The sequence below is a fragment of the Cydia pomonella genome, chromosome 6 (genome assembly GCF_033807575.1).
Source record: "Cydia pomonella isolate Wapato2018A chromosome 6, ilCydPomo1, whole genome shotgun sequence".
Taxonomy (NCBI): Eukaryota; Metazoa; Arthropoda; class Insecta; order Lepidoptera; family Tortricidae; genus Cydia; species Cydia pomonella.
The window spans coordinates 8,287,368-8,308,482 of record NC_084708.1 but is presented as its reverse complement, the minus strand read 5'-3'; the positions used below and the strand labels follow the sequence as shown (position 1 = coordinate 8,308,482).

Genomic DNA, 21,115 nt, shown 5'->3' with positions numbered 1-21,115 from the left:
GTATACATCTAGCTAAATGGTAAGGCTCTTACAAAAAGCGATTTCTATATTAAAGTATGTCTTGACTCGTTTTTTATCGCCATTAAGAGTAAAAATCGTGATCATCTGTTAAAACGGTACAAAAGTCTCGTTTTTCGACCGTTTTAAGGCAATGTGCCGAGAACCGCTATATTTCGCCCACAAAACGTTTGGTCGCGGCTGAATTATTCATACATTAGCTATCCCAGTTTACCAGTTAGGGCCAGTTTCTAGTTTTCCCTTTTCACGTTGCTCTAAATTGCGATGAGCGAAATTTACACTATATGCAAAACAGGCCTTTTCTAACATATTAACTACGTAGGTATTATATAATTTTAGAAAAAACTATAATCTACATTTGTTACTCTTCTAAACCACTATTGAGCCATGGCCATGACAAGAAGAAAATTTGATACAAGAACAGAATCACAAACAACTGCTCATTTAATAAATATCGAAACGGAATGAAACAGTCTACTCGGTATGAACCTCTTCTTCACTGAGACAAGATATCGACCTCTCTAACACCGTAAATCTGATGAACATGTAGAAGTGCATCAATCTTTGAAACTGTTTAACAATCTGTATAAAATTTGATTACTTTAAAATTTAGCATGCATGCAAGCTTAAAACCTTATAACGGAGGATGAATATAGGCTCCTTTTCCCATCCGCTCTAAAGAGGGAGGGAAAATTATAGAGACGGAAATCCATTTGATCAGAGTCGCAGGATCAGCTAGTACAAATATAATTGTAGATTTATACTTTAATAAAATTGACAGATCAGACATTTTCATCTGTAGTGATCCTTTCTAGTCCTATTATAATTTTAAATCTGATGTCCTATGAATAAGTATTTTATAGGTACGCAAGATTTGCATAAACTCTTATCTGATGGCAGGCCATCCATTATACTCCCATGGCTTCGCCTGCCATTTTCTATTAACAAAGCTACATTAATTCTCTAGTGAATTTCGAAGCTCATTTCAGTAAATGCATTGTTTCAAGTTAGATAAGCCATATCGAATTATAATCGCTAACCAATGTAACCCGATAATGATAAAGTTACCTATCGCGTGTTTGTTATTGACAGAGCCTAGTATTATTAAGGACCGGCTATCTTCATATTTAATTAATGGAATTGTTGGTGGCAACTTTTTTACCGACGTCCTGGCTGCTGATAGCTGATATTGAGAATTTGCCATACACGCCATACACAATTATGGTCCTATTGCTACGTATAGCTACAAGTAATCTCTTTGGCTACACTGGCCGGCTTCTTTTTTTTTATTACAAGCTTTTATTTAACTTGCCCTGTTAGTATGTAGGTATGGGACAAATCTTGCAAGTTAAATTTGATCCACTTCCCGGTTTCCGGTTGAGCTGAAAATTTGCATGCATATGTAAGTCGGGTGACAATGCAATATTATGGTGCCATCAAGCTGATCTGATGATGGAGACAGGAGGTAGCCATAGGAACTCTGTGATAAAACAACGCAACCTAATTGTTTTTGGGGTTTTTAGAATTGTCTCGATGAGTATTAGTTGCCTGTGGAAAAAAAAGTACAGTCAGCGATAAAAATTTTTTTTTGCCAAAAACTTAATTTTATTGTTCTTTATGATATCAGTAATTATTTAAGTATCCCTTTTTATAACTCGATAACGTTCTTCTTTGATAGCTGTGTAACGTGCTTATTTTAGTTTTATTTATTCATTTAACCTTTTTTGCACATAAAAAAAGAGTACAACAGGCGGACTTAATGCCACTATTCTCTACTAGTCAACCATAAGGCAAAACAGAAAAGCGTCAAGTTGGGTGCATGTCTAACAAAAAACCGTAACCTTTGAGCGAAGTAAAATTTCTACATAAATACTATTACTATGTTAAATTATACCTTATGACTATGAGTGTAATAAATATATACATATATATGAAAAAACAAGGATAAATACATATATATACTCGTACAATTGCACGTGCGTTAAGGTTTATCCAGGAGAGCTCCATTTATAAAATCATCGACTGATCCATCGGTTGAATTGTCAACTCTCCTATTGCCAAGTACCGGTATTCACTGGTCTCTAATGTCGGTTAACGGATGTATATCGCGGACTTGTAGATATATACCAGAGCTGGAATTTGAAATTTTGTTATTAAGTAATTCCGACGCGAATGATGCGGTGCTAAGAATTGTTAGGTATTCGTGTTATTTGATGATGTATATCTTGGAAGTCGGACAAAATACCTATATCACTTATGCTTGTTGAAAAATAGAAAATAACATAGGTATGTTATTTTATTAGGTACTACAAACACTCTTTATTGCACATGCAAACTTCATCAATACTAGAAAATAATACAGAGAATACAGGAACTAGTCAAGTATAGGCAAACAACAGGCAATCTTATTGTTAAAAAGTGATCTCTTTCTTGCAGGCAACCTTTAGGCAGTGGAAATGAATAAATGAGCCGAATGGATAATTTTGTTTTTTGGGCCAAATGGTATCAATACCAGTGATGTCACCAATGTAGCATTCTTCACATTCGCGAATGCGAATCCGAGTGTCCGAATGCGTATACACGAATGTTAGGGAATATATAGTTGTTATTTTCATGAATAATTAGAAGAAAAAAAACTACATAAAACGCATGTTACCTTAGATCGGGATGTGTTGAAAAATGCTGTTTTCTGGTCAAAATGTATAACTTGAAAAAAGTTTGCGGGCACTGCCCGTACCCTTGCCTGTGTCGACGAGAGCGAATGTTTAATATGATGCGAATATTCGTGACATCCGTAATCAATACTTTAAGCTTTTTAATAGCTTGTGTGTCCTTCGTCCTTCTCCTACCTTATTAGCGCTTTTTCGGTTGGTTTCTAAAAGAGCCAGGATTCCGCTACGCAAAAATTGGCCCAGGCAAAAGCTACAGTTATCTGATCTGCAAAATACAAACTATGATAAGTGACAATCCGATTCCTTATCTTCACATCCCTTGTATTACTTACTGAAAACCTGGTACTGGTTCATTCTTTGGTTGCAAGAGTATTGGTGCGAGTATGAACCTGGTTCCAGTTCGAATCCAAGACTCCGAAGAATTGAAACCAAAGCAAGGTTCTTCCAATATGTTTACGAAAATTACCCGCGCGAGGTATTAAACAATAACCGTTTTATGTACCTACATATTGCCTTTCCTCGTACATAGGTTCCGTAAATCTCATTGGTTTATACCAGTTTCTTTCAAACCCAGCGAAACCAAAGCGAAGTAAGCGAAGCTCCAATACGTTAATCGAAAATTAACTGCATCGGTTAATAGCTGTTTTATGTATCGTCCTTCTTGGAACGTTCGACATTCGAAACGTTAACCGCTGACGCAAATTGCGTGGGCGCAGATTTACTTGCAAATGGGTCACGGCGATGATCCAGTATTGTTACCTTGCCAGTTACGCTACACTGATTCGGGAGCGTGTCTGTTGATCTTCGCTGGCCTTGTACATCGAACGAACCAGCACATTGCTTACAGACATTCCAATAACAATATTAAAATATAAATCTTCGATTTTTGAAATTGGATGTTTCAATCATATATTTTACCTTTCGTCAATCAGCAATACTTTAAATTTTATTATAATGCCATCATAAGAGATGTATTTCGAAGGTAGAAAAAAAACACGCATTTAACAGATCACAAAACCAATTGACAGTACTTTACTCGTTTATTTGAATGGTTTGCCTAAAATTACACCTGGCTCTACTATTTTAAGACTATTTCATAAAATCACGACAGAAAAATGACAAATTACAGTTTGGTTTAATGGTTTCTGGCCTTAAAATATTTTGCGTCTCATCACAGTAATTTGATGATTGCCTACTGGACGTGTTCATCATCGGCAACATCCCGGCTATTTAAAATGAATACGGATGTGGCTTGAACGTTGTGACGGATTCAAACACCGTCTCGTACCAATGAGATTTTTGAAACTTACGTACGAAACATCATTTGATACTTACCACTTACCAGTCGCTTTTCGGTGAAGGAAAACATCGCAAGGAGATAGAAATATTGGATTAGTCCTGATACCTACGTATTTCGTACGTACGTATTAATTAGGCCTAGTTTCCCCGCTGGGTTGGAAGGTCAGTTGGCCGTCGCTTTCTTAAAAACCTACGCCAATTCTTGGGAATCATGGAATTAATCGAAAAGCGAATTCCCTCCCACGAGCCGGGGAAATAAGCCGGGTCACCGCTAGGTAGATGATGATAACGAATCTTTGGAAAAACAGACCTTGGTTGGTTGGTGACACAACCGCAGAATAAACCATTGCTGATGTTTCAAAACCATTATTGGCCATTCATACGTGTACTTTAATAATATAAAATTACAGCCTCATTTCAATTACGATGTTGGAATCTTCGAATTATGAAATAAAAATATTTTCAACACATGATTTTAAAATGTAGATATGTGGTTGCGGTAGTCTGCGTCGCAAATGCAAATAATCGGCTGCAATGAACAATTCGTGGAGCATATACTGATTTAATTGTTTCCACACTTAATCTCAAAATTCTAATTAAAGGGCAGTCTATCTAATTCATTTACCAAACGCACAGGACTCTTAAAATTATTGAGTGAAAATATTTTGTTTGTCATATGCTGGGACGCCCGGAAATGCTGCTTATGAATTCTCTTGGACATTCATCTTTCTTTTGTCAATATTGCTATTATAAATGACGGAAGGAAGCTACGCTACGAGAATACAAAGCGCTTACATTGTATCAGATAAATACAGCAAAATCGAGGAGAACATATACTGAGCATTCTTATCACGATATACGACCCCCGGGTTTATTTTTAGGCCGCTTATAAGCGTCTTATTCTGCCTGTAAGAAAAAGAGGTCGTCGGTTTGAAATTTTGAATTGCGGGTAGTATAACTCAATTGACTCTATTGCTAAAAAGTAAAATACCGAATGTGTACTTAATGCGACTTCGCCATTACACCTCTGACCTCAGTATTCGTTTGATACATTTCGGCTTGTTTGACAGCTCGGCTGCAAGGCCCCGAACTTTTGTGCGCAGAATCCTCGGCCTGCCCTTGACATGGCGTGCAATCCTTTGTCCTTCGAACCCGGGGCTGTGCTATGACGTGTTTGAAAATGTGCAGATGAATTATGAAGCGGTTATTGGATTGGGCATTATGCTTGTTTTTTTTTTAAATATATAAACATGAGTCATAAGTACATATTTTTTGTCTGTTTGGGCGTCGGAACAGTATTGTCGAAATGAATATTTAGTTTGTAAGGCTAAGAAAAATACAAGTTCGTAGATAATTGGTGCCATAACAAGTTTTCCTGTAAGGATCATATAATTAATAATGGTGTTCGGCGTCAGAAAAAACAAATCATATAAATCTAGTAAATATATAAAAAAAAAATTGCTTCCTTAAATTAATTATTTGAACTAAAACGGGGCCATTCCTTAAATTCGTTCAAAATCGTCAATCGCAAATATATATACTCAAAATCGTTTCTAATACTAATTGTAAATAACAAATAACAGATCGGACTAGCGAAATAACATTTTACAATTTTATTTGTAAAGTCTTCAAGAGAGAATTTAAAGCATCCCAGCCTTTTACTTTCATACGAAAAGAAAACCAAACTGGGTTAACCGCCTCTTTACTCACTCGTAAACGATTAATTACGAAACCAGACATAATGTTCGTTCTGCAAAACATATTAATATCATCTTGAGCGTGTGACACCCACTTAACATACAATGGAGAGGCATAAAGCCGCACGTGCTCTCATTCCTAACAATGATCATTGTTACATCAACATTTCATTAACTAGAAATATTGCCGTGCGCAAAAACTGCTTCGAACGCCGTGGAAAAGGCATGTGCTAAGTGTACACTTAACGACGATCGTGCGTTGACAACAAACGTTCGTGTATTTGTCATTTGTAACATAACTGTAACCGATAACTTTTTGAGTCACAGTACTGGACTGATTGACAAGCAAATATTTTCCTCTCTTGCATCCGAAAGCTGAGAGCCTACATTTTGGCGTTGTATTTAAGTTTGTACAGAGTTTTGGAGATTATCTTTGTAGGTAACTTACTACTTAACAGGTTTAATATTTACCATCAGTGTTTTAGTTTTTTACTACCTAAATAAAAGTTTTTGAACCTTTCAAAGTAAGTAGTATTTTAAGGAATGTCTATAATACCTATTTTCTCGTCAATTAGGTTAAGCAAGAGTAATTCCGATAACAAGTTTGAAAAGCAGTTGACTCATCTCAAGTCGGGACTGCACTTAGCAATTATTATTAAGTTTCTTAGCCGGTATCGCATGTCAGTGGCATTGTCTCTGGAGAGAATATCCTTTGTTCCAAAACACTTTAACAAACAGCTCCTTTATGTTTCTGTCAAGGTTGAGATGGCACTTATACCCTAGGTTACCCCTTGTCCTTATTGAAGCGTCAAGGCGATGCGCTGCGCGAACCTCAACTATACGTTTTGATGAATTGATTTAACGCTTAATTTTGCGCAAAACGTGGAAGGTCTGACTATCGTGTGTTGAAATCTTCTCGAAGTTCAATATCATTCATAGATAAAATGCAACAACTAGGTTTAAGATAATGCCTCCTGCGTCCCGTTGCCGATTGAAGGTACGGTTATGACCGTGATTTATTTATTTTGTCGCTGTTACAGTTGCTTAAAAATGGTAATGCCTTCTTTAGTAAAAAATATTAACGTGCGGTTATGTGACTAATACGCATAACATAGAACAAATATTTATGCAATTTGATTTACGCGATATCATTACAAGAGACAGTAATCGTTAGCAGTGACGTCGCAGCCTTTGTCGTCCACCTATGACAAAGGCCTAGTGTAAGGACCCATGTCTGTGTCAATGTCTACTTACCAGCAAACCAAACCTACCTTATACGTACCTATACATAGATTTAATGCAAATGACGCATCATTGTCGTTTCTTAGCATCTCATATTTCATAACAAGCAATGACTAACGATCATCCGCAATCGCTTCATGATATGACGTTAGAGGTTTGATTTTTGTTTTTGTGAAAATGATGATTTCTACTTGTTATCGTAGTATTAAGTCGGTTCTATTTTCTGGTTTAGATTAGAGACCACACAAACTTATTTGATATATAACTTGCAAAAACCCTAACGCCATCATCATATGACTTTTTCTCTCTTTACGATGCCCAATATAAGCAACAGGTGACGTCTATTGATCCGTCAGACCTTGCGGGAGAAAAGATACTTAGAGATAAGAGCGATAAAATGTAATATCTAGCATTTTCTGGTGATAAAGCGGAGTATGATTGCGGTGCTCGATTCCAGTGTGCAATTTCACTGCATCGTGGAGATAAGGGGTTTGTGCCGCGTTACGGTTAGTAGCGTGAGAAGCGCCACGTCAAGATTATTAGAGAATTATGCATGAGTAATAAGATGCCTACATTATACAAGTATGGTTACTTATGTGTTATCAAATATTGCATTTCAGACGAGCGCTACACTAGTAAAGTGTGACAAGTACACGTCGAGGATGTAACTATTCCATTAGCTCGGGAGTTACTGAATAGGATCCATGACGTTAACTTAATGCAAGCTCGAGTGAAAGCTGAAAATAACCTTCGTAGGCGTAACGGCAATTGGAACATTTTGAATGAAAACAATTTTCCACAGTTTTCCAGACTCGACATGGCTTATTTAAAGGAACTGACTATTGGTACTTACCAAATCAATTTAAGTCCCGCATACATACAAGACAAACTGCTCATGGACAATAATGACGTTTTTGAGTTCGATGAACTAAATGAGCATGGTCTAATCCGTTTAAGAATACGCTCAAGTTTCCGAAACGCAGTGAAACACCAATTGTGGATAGCGTTTCAAAACGAAACGCAGGAGGATGAACCTATTTTAGCATATTATTGTATGTGCAAAACTGGGGCTAGAACTATAGGTTGTTGTGCTCATGTCGCCAGCGTCGTATGGTACCTGGGTTATGCACGACATCAACAAGATGTCAAATACCCGAGTACAGCCCTATTGAACTACATTCTGGACTGTGCGAATATCAATGAATAGAACATAAGACATAACAAGTTAAAACTGTAAGATTTAAAAAATGTAAATATAGATTTTTTGATAGATATTTTTCTTTTATAGGTGTGCAAATAAAGAATATTGTATTGCATATAGACTGATTACTTACTCTGACGCGGGTTTTCTTTTAATTTAATTTTACATTTCATTGTTTTTGTTTTCTCAACTCGTAGGAGGGTATAAAATCAGTCGTAACTTTGAACGGGTCTCGGAAACCGTGGTAGCACCCATAGAGACTTTTGTTCAGAGTACTGACGTCTACAGAATATCAAAATTCCAGCCCATTTAACTGAAACCACATTTTCCATACTTTAGGCCCGGGGTCCTTTAAATAAAATGTTAAATCATATGACACACCTCTCATTTCCGTTATCTACTGTCAAAATGCCCCCATAAACCCAGCGGTTGACAACCTATGCTTTATAATTTTAACGCTAATTTCCACTCGATTAAATCGCGACATTTTACAAACCATTTGCCCGACGTGTAATAATTAGCAGGTTGACAACAATGTCCAGGAAGGGCTTCATTATGTTGTACGTTCTAACAACCCTTTATCTCCCCTCGACTGACGGACGCTTTCACTCCATTGGTTCCATAATATGCCATGTATTTACCCTTTACTTTTTGAGTAGAACCAGTGTAACTATGAACTCGGGGTCCGAAACAAGAATGCGATATTTGAAAAAGCATCTATACTGGTTTCCCTCTCGCCTGCGCTCGAGTTCATAAAAGATTTACACCCAGACCCTTTAAGTTCATTTACAAAGTTTATTAGGTTCATAGCTATTTTAGGCCAGTTTCTCAATACTTCCCATATTTTATGTAGCAAGAATAAGAGCTACTTCAACCGTGCTCCAAATATTAAAAGTGCATTAGGGGCAGCCATGATGTAGGTATGCGCTGTATGCAGTCTGTTTATTTAGAATGTTACGTAAGATGCTAAAAATACTTGTGAGATACAAAATAAACGGTCTAAAATGAGATGAAAACGTGCAAACGTGGGGACAAAGTTAAGATTTTCATTCACTGATGTTGAAGTAAATATCTAGCCGTGTATTCCCATTGGATGGGCGAACGCGGGCCAGTGATATTATTGGACGAACCAAAGTTACGTGACTTCCAATCGTGGACACACCTAATGTAGCATTGTAGCAAATGAATCTGTCTTAAAGTGTTGTACCTATATCTCCGCGACAGAGTGAAATGAGGAGACTCGAAGACGTGCCAAAAAGTAGTAGACACCGGCTGTCGGCATATACGGATTTCGCAGAGATAGACGTCGCCAACCGGAAGAAGCAAGGAGAAAGAAGCAAAGACTTTCTAGAAGAAATTCGGAGTTGCCCTACCTACAAGAATATTGAATTGGTTCTTCTGAGTTTTTAAGCGATTGGAATGACTCAGTCTCGCGAATTTGGTTTACTTAGAGTTGGCGGTCGATTAGACTTCGCAATTCTCGCCCGGAGCTCATAGAAGGTTTACTTAGAGTTGGCGGTCGATTAGACTTCGCAATTCTCGCCCGGAGCTCATAGAAATGGCTGTTTCCTTTCCAAATGCTACACCTGCATATGAATTGGCATCGTTATTCAGTTCACGGTGCTTGGCGCCTATACGGGCATTTTATTTGCAACTGTCATTCCAAATTGCAGAGTGAAGCAACACTGAGTTAAGGCGCATCCATTCCATACCTCATACGATCTCGGTTTATGTATCACTAGTGTAGTAGTATTACAACACGATGTGACGATATATTTCTATCAGCCTCTACAGCATTATAAACAATAAAGTTTCACACATTTTTTTAAAACTTTTTTTTACTGTTTTATTAGAGAGAATAGAGAACATATCTCTCCCTAAAAATAACATCTTGCGGTCGTATACGCCATACGCCTTAAGCCAACAGCGCGACGCTTCTGGAATGCAAGCGTTATGCAACGTATTGTGGCTGCGCCTAGGCGACGCTTCCAGACAATTGTGCTTGCTGGCAAATTACTGTTTGCTTGACTGGAAATTGCATATGTCTGGTGCACAAAGCCGTTTTATTCTGCGGCTACATACATATTTTAGTGCCGTGAATAAATCATGGTTTCGTTTACGGCTATGCACTCGCAATAAGTAATCTTAGTTGTAAAAAAATATCTTGGACTTGGTCTTTTACCTTATACTATACAATATTTCTCTAAAACGAAATGCTGAATGGAGTGTACGGCATCAACCTGAGACCAAAAGCACTTTCCAAAACTATATCAGAAATCGGAACTAGGCTGTGTCGTAACACTCACGTCCGTTACATATTGAGAATGAACTTCTGAAAATGTAGATCCTATATCGTTTCAGCTATTAGGAGCTCCAGCGTGCTCACTAAACGCTGATATATCGGTATCAGCTCCGATTTAGGGTAAGACAAGGTGAAGGGTGGCTACCATATCAGTTACATCATACACTTTACGTGCCCCCATATGATATAACTAGAGAGTAAAAAGTAATGCATCCAGTAACCATTTAAGCTAATAAATTTAATTTTGTCCACAGATGCAAAACATTAACAACATAGTAATGTTCCCGGTGGACAGCCTTCTAAAAGGTGACCTCCGAGGGGTCAAAGGCGATCTAAAGAGGCCATTCGACAAAGCATCCAAAGACTACGAGTCCAAGTACCTGAAGATTGAGAAAGAGAAGAAATCGCAGGCGAAGGAAGCTGGTCTCATTCGCAGCGAGGTCACTCCCGCGGAGATAGCAGACGAGATGGAGAAGGAACGGAGGCTGTTTCAGTTGCAGATGTGTGAGGTAAGTAATATCTGAGTCAGTGATTTAAAATACTTAGCTGTATGACAACGAAGCGCTATTAAATATATCGTAACGTAACGCGTAAGATGTTCATTATATTATGAAGTTGCCAAATCGTTGGATTGGAGTGCATAATCATGTTTGATTGTAGTGATTTTTGAGCATTCTGTTCAATAGAAATATATCTGACAGCGATTATTCCTACTAGATCAATTTACGATTTAAAATATAAATATGAACAAGCACTCAAAAAGATCGTTATACATAATATTTGACACTACGTCCGCATCGATATTTAGTAATCGAAATAGCAAATATCGCAGAATAGCGAGTTATTATCACAAGGGTAATTAATTGCCTTATTGAAGTTATTGATCACCCACAGGTTTCCAAATTCAAGCTCTGGATGATTAATCTTCTATCCTGTGTTATGCCTCAGAGTAAATAGGACCCATAAATTTAAGTCAAGGTATCTTATTGATGCAAGTGCATAACGCATACGTAACGAAATGATTGATTATCTCTTTGGAGAAAAGTCGTTCAATATTAACGAGGTCGGGATTTCAGCAATATTCATTTATAAATAGACAAGGCGTTTAGAATTTTACGACAGTATAGGTAATGTTTTCGTAAATTTATACCTCCATTAAGGAACTTACAAATTAGATGTCTAAGATTACAAAAATAAATCTACACGTTTTTGAAAATATGTTGCCTTCTTACCGTCTTACCTTAGAAACCGTTACCGTCACATAGGCCAAAAGGTGAAAAATTACACTATTCATTACTTTTTTGTTTTAGGTTCCTACAATAGTTCATGTAACGAAACGGCCAAGCCACATATTATTAGTGTTTTCAGACAAGAGGTCCTACTATTTTGTCGACAACGTCGACTGATAAGAAGGTACTCTTAGCATAAGGATGCAATTATAGATCCCCTTATTGACTGACGAAATGGCATCTTTTGCAGCAAAAGTTTTGCCTTAAAACGTAACTGAATGACAACTGCCACGTCTATAAAACTTATAGTTTGACGTTTATTCCCGCTTCTGAATTAAAAATAAAACTCTTACTCGGCAACCTCGTTTCGAAGCAGAAAAGTGCATTGGAGCTTTCCTGCTAACAACAAATTAAACATAAAAGCTGTTATTTTTATCGTATGTTGCTAGTGACTGCCGGACGTTTTAAACTTTTTATACAGCGTTTAACCTACATCCGACCCACCTAGTTCCGATGTAACGTTTCCATTTATTTTATTGCGTACGTCTGTCGTGTACGTGGTGTAAACAAATTAGATTTTTATTTTTTGGGCTAAATATGTAGGCCATACTCTGATCTGCTTTATTAGGGAGCCAACGTCAAACTAACGAATAGAAGGCATAACGGTTCTTTAGCCAATGAAGTTTCCCATGTTTTTGGTATTTCATGGCTGGGTTCATGTTTCATAATCAGTAAAAGACGGGCAATATATGGGCCTACTACGCCCAAAAAATATCGGAACATAAGTCGTATAATTGACATGTTTATGCTAATTCAATTAATTTAGCAAATGAAGTACTTCCAGCGATAGTTCAAGTTCATGCGAAGATCGAAATCTGTGCTCACGAAAGTTAATTACATACCTGTTCTATGACCTTGTATTTAAATCCTTGATAATTTCCCTAAATAGGAAACCATCGTATAAATAACGGGAACTGGTCTATGCTATCGAAATTTGGCCTAAGGCTTTGGGTATACGGCTGACGCCATACGAAGCGTAGAGCTTTATACTTTCTACAGAAATGAAGCTGTCTGAGTCATAATATTTATTCCCTCTCATCTTCAAAAAAAATGTATGCATTTGTGTTAATGTGTAATAATGTTTGAGGTGACTCGATATCGATAAGTTATTAGAACCTGTAGGACATAGACATATGCTAGTTTTTACCATAAAAACGTCACAAAATTCACCACTGTACCTGTTTGATGTGATCAGTTCACCTGTAATCGGAGATCTTCCACATGCTCAGTGGTTTCCCAGAACCCCTGGTCGTATTTCCAAGGAATATCCCCGTAACTGACTAAGGCAACCGATCTTTCAAAGAGAAAACTAATTAAGCTATAGCTTTCAGATCACGTACAAAACAAAAACTGACGGTCTCGGTAATAAATCCACCGGACTAGCACTTAGCTTAAGCTTCAGGCAAGGAAGAAAGCCGGGCAATTAATGGTTAGTGCGCAATTTGCACTGGCTTCCAAGCGTACGGACCTGTTGGTCTCTACCTATGTGTGTTCACAGACATATACTAGGAACCAGTAGACCATCCGTGGCATAAAGCTTTCCAAAAGGATACAAATTTCAAAACCATTACCACCACACGTGTTGTTTGTTAAAGACATACTTTTACATTATATCATTGGTATATTTCGTATATAAGTATATTTCGTCTAGCAACGATAGAGCATGACAAATTGATCAAATATATGTAATCGAGTCATTCTAATCTTCTTCGCCAGTAGTCAGGTCAAATTCTTCATCGTTGGTCAAATAAAAACCGTAATGAAAAATGCTAAATCACTTAAAGAAACTTGAGCACATTGTCAAAAAAATTCAACTTTAAAAATGTATTCTGCAAGTAGGCTCTTTTACAAGTCGATACAACATTTATAGTGACTTATAAATTGGGCATTTTTGGGTCACTTTAATCTACCATTATCGCAGTACCGCAATATCGCAGTTCTTACCTACAATTAGCTGCAGAAATTCCATTTCATTCCATTCATAACGTGTTCATGCAATTTTGCAGCTCTCTGTACATATAGTGTCAGTAAACTTAAACAGTTCTCGATCAAGCCCTGCAACTTTGAACAGCTGCAGGATCTGAGCTAAAATGTAGGCGTTTAATATCTATCCAGAAGTGCGTTATGAGTGCGCATTTAGGGCAGGACAATCTGTTTGGGAGGATGTGCAAGGACGTCTTCTCCCCTTCGTCTATGCAGAGTGTTAAGATGTATATGTCTGTGTCTGCCACTCCCCGCTAACCGCGCCCCGGGGCCCATAATACGGCCCACTCATTAGGCTTCACTCACGATATAAACGCTCTACATATTTCACTGCCTAACAACTCAGCCAGCTTTTTTCCCATGCCCGCCCCACAGGCTTCCTCAGAAGATGGTTTGGGGCTTCTACGAAACTTCAATGTTGATTGAGGACTTCACAAAAGTATAGGTAGGTAGTACAATTTTATTAGGTAGGTACTAATGGACGGCGCGATTCCTATACTCGTAGTTCAAAACCTAACTGAAAGAAGGACTTAGTGCTTCTTAATTAGGTTATAATATACCTATAGAGTAGAGCAGGTGAAAACTTCAGCAGGTTTTATAAGAAAATTACTACAGGTTTCAGAAAAACTTGTTGTTTTCTTATAAATCTTAGCCACGTGCTTTGAAGTAGGTACAAATTTTATTGTAATACATACATATTCGATGTATTAGTATAAAACTAAGTTATCGTGATTATTATATTCAGCAATTTAAATTAGTCATGTGTGAATGACCGACCTGAATATACCCGCATTGTCTAGGGAAACACGTTTATCTCACTACACTTCATTCATAATGATAATTATGCCACTATTTACAATAAAGTACATCATTAGCGCATATAATTGTATCGCGTGCTTAGCTTTAATGGTTCTCTATCAGCAATTCAGTAAACATGATATGTGCTGTGGTGTATGTAAGTAATTAGTGTAGTTTTGATAGCAAGGCTCACTTACCCACTAGAACAAACAAGCAAAATAAAAACAAATCACGTGCATGTGCAAGGGATAAGAATTGGTGTGGGATGGTATACAATAATACAATGGCGTTGCCTGTCCCCACAGCTTAGTTCTTTACAGGACAGATCTGCAAGGTCTATTTTCGACTCTAAGCCATATTCTGAGGTCATCATTGGCCACACCATCTGTCGTAAATGCTTGTTGCGGCGCTTGTGGGTTCCCAAATTGATCATACACACATCGTGAGTCCGCAGGAGGTGGTAATACCTAGTAAAAAGATTTACTATTCGACCAACCCCGAGATATCGACGTCTAAACATCCGTATAGTTAAGTAAGTTAATTTTTTCGCGATTTCGGGGTTGGTCTAATACTCCCTGTGTATTTGCCATCTCGCAGATTTCGGTTATAACATTCTGTGTATTAAAACGAATATCGACTATGTTCGGCGATAGACGCTCTTGATTCTTGGGTGGTCTGGTAACTTTATAATGCAGAGTCCATACCATAGAACTGGTGCATCTTATTTTAGCAATTCATTGAACCAATCGAACGGTGTGTCCTCATTTCTCTCTATGATTAGTATGTAGCTGGTGTTTTTCCTTCATTTGTACATATGTAAAAGTTTGTTTCCTAGTTTTGATACTCTTGAGATTTATTTGTTACCCTTGACCGTTTTATTGCTCTTGGGTGTAATTATTTCTCGATTTTCATAGATGTTTATTGCAGATGTATAAGGAAATTGAATAATGTTTAGGTATCAGTTATATATTTTAAACATTACTTTTCCCTAATACAATAAACTCACTCCCTGCTTCATTAAATTCATAAAGTAAATAATCGTTTGTGCCTTGTTATTTATAATTATAATAAATAATCACAAAGCAATCATAATTGCATAATGCGTCACTTGAATCCCGGATTGCAATGCGTATGACAGCCATATTGGGACATGCATTGTCTCGATTATTATGACTATTCTCCATTAGGTACATATAACTCTAAAAGGGTATATCTGATTATAATAAAATTGCGCATTCGGAATTTTGTATTTAATTGTAATGTAAGATACTTTCATTTTATTTGTTAATTCTGAAAACTTGTTCCAGGATTTTAAATACTGGTCTGGAATGAGGTCGAACTATTTATTTAAAAAAAAATCTAAATATAGTTGAGGCATTAATCTAAGATGATAACGTCTTTTTAGTATAAGTAAACGCCATCGTTATGTCTTAGATAAACCAAAAAGGTGGCGACAATTTTCATTCATCAAAATTATGCGTGTTAATTTTTTTTTAATGAGCACATAAAATAATGACGAATTTATATAGGAAGAGATACGTCGCTTGATTAGTTTTTGATTTTTTTTCTTGTAAAGTAATAAATATAAATATTGTAAATATTTTCTATTACCATTCTTAATTACACGAATGTTTCGGTTTGCTTTTATTATTCTATTTTATTTACGTGAATGTAAACAATAAATTAATCAGAATTTAACAAAAACATCATTTATTAATTTTATTATTTAACATAGTACAGAGAATCGTAGCAAATTAATATTTCACAAACTTTAGTTATTGCCTTTTTCTACTGTACCCATCGTTGCGATCATCACAAAGGCCGGTATACGCAAACCGCGTATAATCCTGCATACGTTGTAAGGTTGCATTATTTAACAAATTTTATCTATCAGACAATATGCTCCCTGAAGACTGGCTCTTGTCAATATTCACACCATTACCTAAAAAGGCCAATGCCAAAAGCTGCGGCGATCATCGGATGATCAGCGTTATGAGTCATTTTCTGAAGGTATTTCTAAAAATCATACAAAAAAGAATCTGCAATAAAATAGAAGAAAACATAAGTGACACACAATTTGGGTTTAGAGCAGGACTAGGTACTAGAGATGCTTTGGTAGCAGTCCAAGTTTTGGTACAAAGATGTATAGATGTTAAAGTAGATGTTCACATGTGCTTTATCGACTTCGAAAAAGCATTTGACAACGTTAATCATGCTAAATTAATCAATATATTAAAATCGATTGGAATAGATGGCAACGACATTAAATTTATAGAGAACCTATACTGGAAACAAAAAGCCAAAATCAAAATTAATAACATTTTGACTGAAGAAGTCCAAATAGAGAAAGGCGTAAGGCAGGGCTGTATCCTGTCACCCTGCTTATTCAACTTATACTCGGAGGTGATTTTCAGAAATGCTTTTGACCAACTTTAACCTTGGGATCCGTATAAATGGCAAACTCATACAGAACATTCGCTACGCTGATGATACCGTCTTGTTAGCTACTAACCCTGAAGACCTACAAATAATGCTGCAAAGACTGAATAACACACTTTTGGAATATGGACTGAGGATAAACACAAATAAAACAAAACACATGATTGTTAGTAAAACACCAATTTCAGAAACATTAACACCACTATCCTTAAATAACAAAATAATAGACAGAGTAAAAAGCTATAAGTACCTGGGTTGTTGGTTAAATGAAAACTGGGAATCAGAGAAGGAAATCCGGACGAGAATTGAAATAGCCAGAAACACATTTCAGAAAATGAGGAAACTTCTAACTAACAGAAAAATAAACCTAAAACTGAGGTGGCGAATGGTTAAATGTTACATCATCCCAATTCTTATGTATGGTTCCGAAAGCTGGACCTTGAAAAAGAATTTAATCAACAAGCTAAGGGCTTTTGAAATGTGGATTTATCGAAGGATGCTCAAAATAAAATGGACTGATAGGATAACTAATATCAGAGTTTTAGAAATCATGAAAAAAGATCTAGAGGTTGTATCAACAATTAAGAAAAGAAAAGCAGCGTATTTTGGACATATATATAGAAACAATAAATACAACCTACTGAAATTAATAAAAGGGGGAAATCACGAGAGATCACGTTTCGGTATAAGAAAACCTCACGTGTAAAATATGTACTACATACTTTTTCACGTGTAAAATATGTACCGCAGCTTTCAATATTACACAACACACCGTTTCCCGCTATTAAAAAAAAAAGTTGTGATTGGCCAATAAAAGTTTTGATTGAAAATATAATTCTATATGTCAAACCTCTACATTGGCATTACAATATTTGACGTTGTCAGCATGTCGCTCGCGCCACAATTCCCGTGGGGTAGTTTTTGAGCTCCAGTCAGACTTCGATAGTTATTTGTGTTCGTTGATCGGAGCGGTCAAGATGCTCATAAATATCCAACGAAACACGCCTTTATTATCTATTAGGCGTTAGATTACCTAGATCGCATTTTCAGATATTCAGCATCTTAGCCGTCTCAATGTATGATGATGACTTGTGGTGGGGACTGGTGTTCTTGTGCAATCCTTTCAACCTAAGGTTGGATGGGGTAAAAAAAAAACTCCGGGACTAGAGAAACACTTGTATTAGGGATTTCTCATACGTATTACCCCGAGCAAAAAAATGTTGATTCCCTTACCCCCCTTCACCCTTGTTACCATGCAAAATAGCTAGGGAAAAACGATACGAATACCTACATACATTTCTATTTTATGGTCAATCTCTATTGCGTTTAAAGCAATACCTTCTACTTTGTTGTTCTGTTCTTCTGTTCTGTTCTGTTAACACGTGTTGTTGTTGTGTCTCTCTGTGTGTGTGTGTGTGTGTGTGTGTGTGTGTGTGTGTGTGTGTGTGTGTGTGTGTGTGTGTGTGTGTGTGTGTGTGTGTGTGTGTTATTGTTTTTCCCTTGACTTTTAATATGGCTGCGACAAATGTTCTATCAAAATCTGAACATGTAATGCCAGAAGTTTCCTTACATGGAAGTTTTTAGTCCGATTTCAAGCAAGCGATCATGTTACCACTGTAATCCAAGACTCGTTGCGCATTGTATTTGATTACATAGCGTGCACGCCTAAAAACCTAAATGTTCAAACGCATAACTTCTCTAAACGTGATTACTTACAAATTGTTGCATGTCAACACTTTTTGTGTTACGTCAATAAATGAAGATAGGATGCAGGTAGGTATACAATATACTTTTAATGGGTAGTAAGATTAAATATGAAGCTAATTTTACGGTTTAATAGTCAATGTTAGTATACTCATGAAGTTTAAATTCGAAGATTAAAGGTGCGCGGTTGGTTCACGTCTCGCTATCGAGTAAATTTATACTAGGGGTACTGATTTCAAATGTAATTTTCCTACATTCCGTTCATCGTATGCGTTCAACGCTGCGTTGATCGCATAAAATAATTAGCGAGTCAGGGTTCAAAGTGATCTGTCTGAATTCAGGGGCAGATTTTAGAGCAAGAGATCATTTTGAACACTGTTTATCCTTATAGGACTACTTTGGTTGTTAATGTCACCATCGTCAGAGGAATGACCGAAGCCGTCAAAGAAACGATTTCAAAATCAATCCAAAATGCTAATAGTTACTTCATACTATTGGTATGGTCCACAGTTTCACAAAAACTGACCAATTGTATGATGCTATCCAAGTATGTTTAACTCCAGTTTTTTTGTAGTTGTTCGGCACCACTGCCTTGTATATTAATGTCATTTGAAGCAAGATTTATGCCTGTCGCTGTCTAAAATATATTACGACAGGCAAGCTTAAATGAAAATATAATACGACTATGTATTTGTATCAGCAAAATGATACTGTAATTGGTGAAAAAGAACCAACACTGTGTTAGTTGTCATATGTTTACAAATGCCAGAGTTGTCATAAAACCAAATAGCGCCGCAGTAGAAACAAGTTATTAGGATGCACATAGAAATTGAAAGTTAAGTTCGTTGACACCTTGCCGCTTGCAAAATCGATGCGTCTGTCTCGCTAGAATGCCAAATTATCTCCAGCCGATGCCAAATGGCTCTTAGTTCATGGACACTTTGCAACATCATAAAGAACGACAAATCTGGCCTTAATTTATCTAGGGTAGCCTTATAGGAACAACTGATTCCGTTTTAATACTCTTGTACATTTACATAAATATAATATAGCTAAGGAAATATACTGACGCAAGAGTGTTTTTATCATCAAAAAAAAAGAGGAAATGTAGGTACTTAGGTAAGTATTCCCAACCGATGCCAAATGGCAAATTCTTGTTCATTAATTTGTCTTGGATTCGCAAAATTTTACAAGAAATTTGTTCCAAACTCTCCTTTACGATGATTTTTTTTATCTGGATTTGCTACTAAACGGTTTTTTAGTTATTCAATACCTATTTTTTACTCAAAGCGTGGTGATGCCAAACAGCTCGTCTTAATTCATGGACACGTTGCACCATTAGGAATGACAACAAATCAACGTCTTGTCTAAATTTATCAATAGGGTTTTACGAGACGAGGTCGCCATGTGAATTGATAGGCTGATTGGATGCAGTTTATTCTCGCTGTCTAGTCTATTTGTATAAGATGGGGTAAGAGAAACACTGAGGCAAGAGAAATAAATAAATATTATAGGACATTATTACACAAATTGACTAAGTCTCACAGTAAGCAATAGTTGTAGGGAGTCATACTACATATTTCTCTTAATTATCTTGTCCCGATCAAAATAAAATAGAAATGTGTCTCTTACCCCACATGAGCTTAAGCCTTTTCACATTTATCGTGTCGATATCGACAACGGAGCCTGCATTTCATAATCCCACATTTGGTAATATTTTTATTTTTGCTTACGGTTCAATATCAATTCTGTCTATTCGTTGTTATAAGTCTATATGTCGGCGGCCGATCGTAGGATCAGGCAGATCTTAATGTTCCTGTGTAATGTTTTAACGGTAATCGCATTAAACAAATAGGTAGAATTCGTTAGGTTGCTTCAGATACCCGAACGGTAAACTGGCCAGAAATAGGAGCCCCGGGTACCGGCGCTCCGTCGACTCAGGGAACGAGACAAAGATTTTCATGTTTCACGATATGCCTAGGAATATCATAATCTGCCTGATCTTACCATAGGCCGCTGACATATATACAGCGCTCAAACAAACTTTTTTAGTATCAGACTACGTACGTCTCAATGCTGCATACAGGCCTTGTATCGGACACAAATCTTATTATTTCCGTTCTTGTAGAAGGTCCCTGATAATGCGTCAATAAATAAAAAAACATTTTAATCTTGGGCTTGGTATTATTTAGGTCATTTTAGGTTATCCAAGAAACCCAGGTATAATTAGCTCCAGCCACGAACCTAAACAAGTTCTTTTATCAGCATCACGAAAGAAACTACCACGCAAAGGTCTAGATATAAAGCAATTCCAAAAGGCCTTGCGTGATACAGATTCTATAAACTGATCTGTCACACATAGTTTATCACTCGACTTTTCTTTATGTCACTTATTACGCTCAGGATTTATGTACGTAAATTTTTATGTACATTTTTATGATCGTGAAGCTGTATGTTGGTATAAGTAATTC

The 21,115-nt window shown here is 36.8% G+C and overlaps 1 protein-coding gene across 2 annotated transcripts in view; it reads left to right on the top strand.

The window, feature by feature from the left end:
- The window catches only part of LOC133518856 (arfGAP with SH3 domain, ANK repeat and PH domain-containing protein), a 79,610-nt gene that overhangs the window by 33,176 nt on the left and 25,319 nt on the right, over nt 1–21,115 (top strand). For both annotated transcript variants that reach the window (XM_061852599.1, XM_061852600.1), the window contains exon 4: nt 10,686–10,940. In XM_061852599.1, the coding sequence (XP_061708583.1) occupies nt 10,686–10,940 (255 nt within the window). The remainder of the gene's footprint in view (nt 1–10,685; nt 10,941–21,115) is intronic.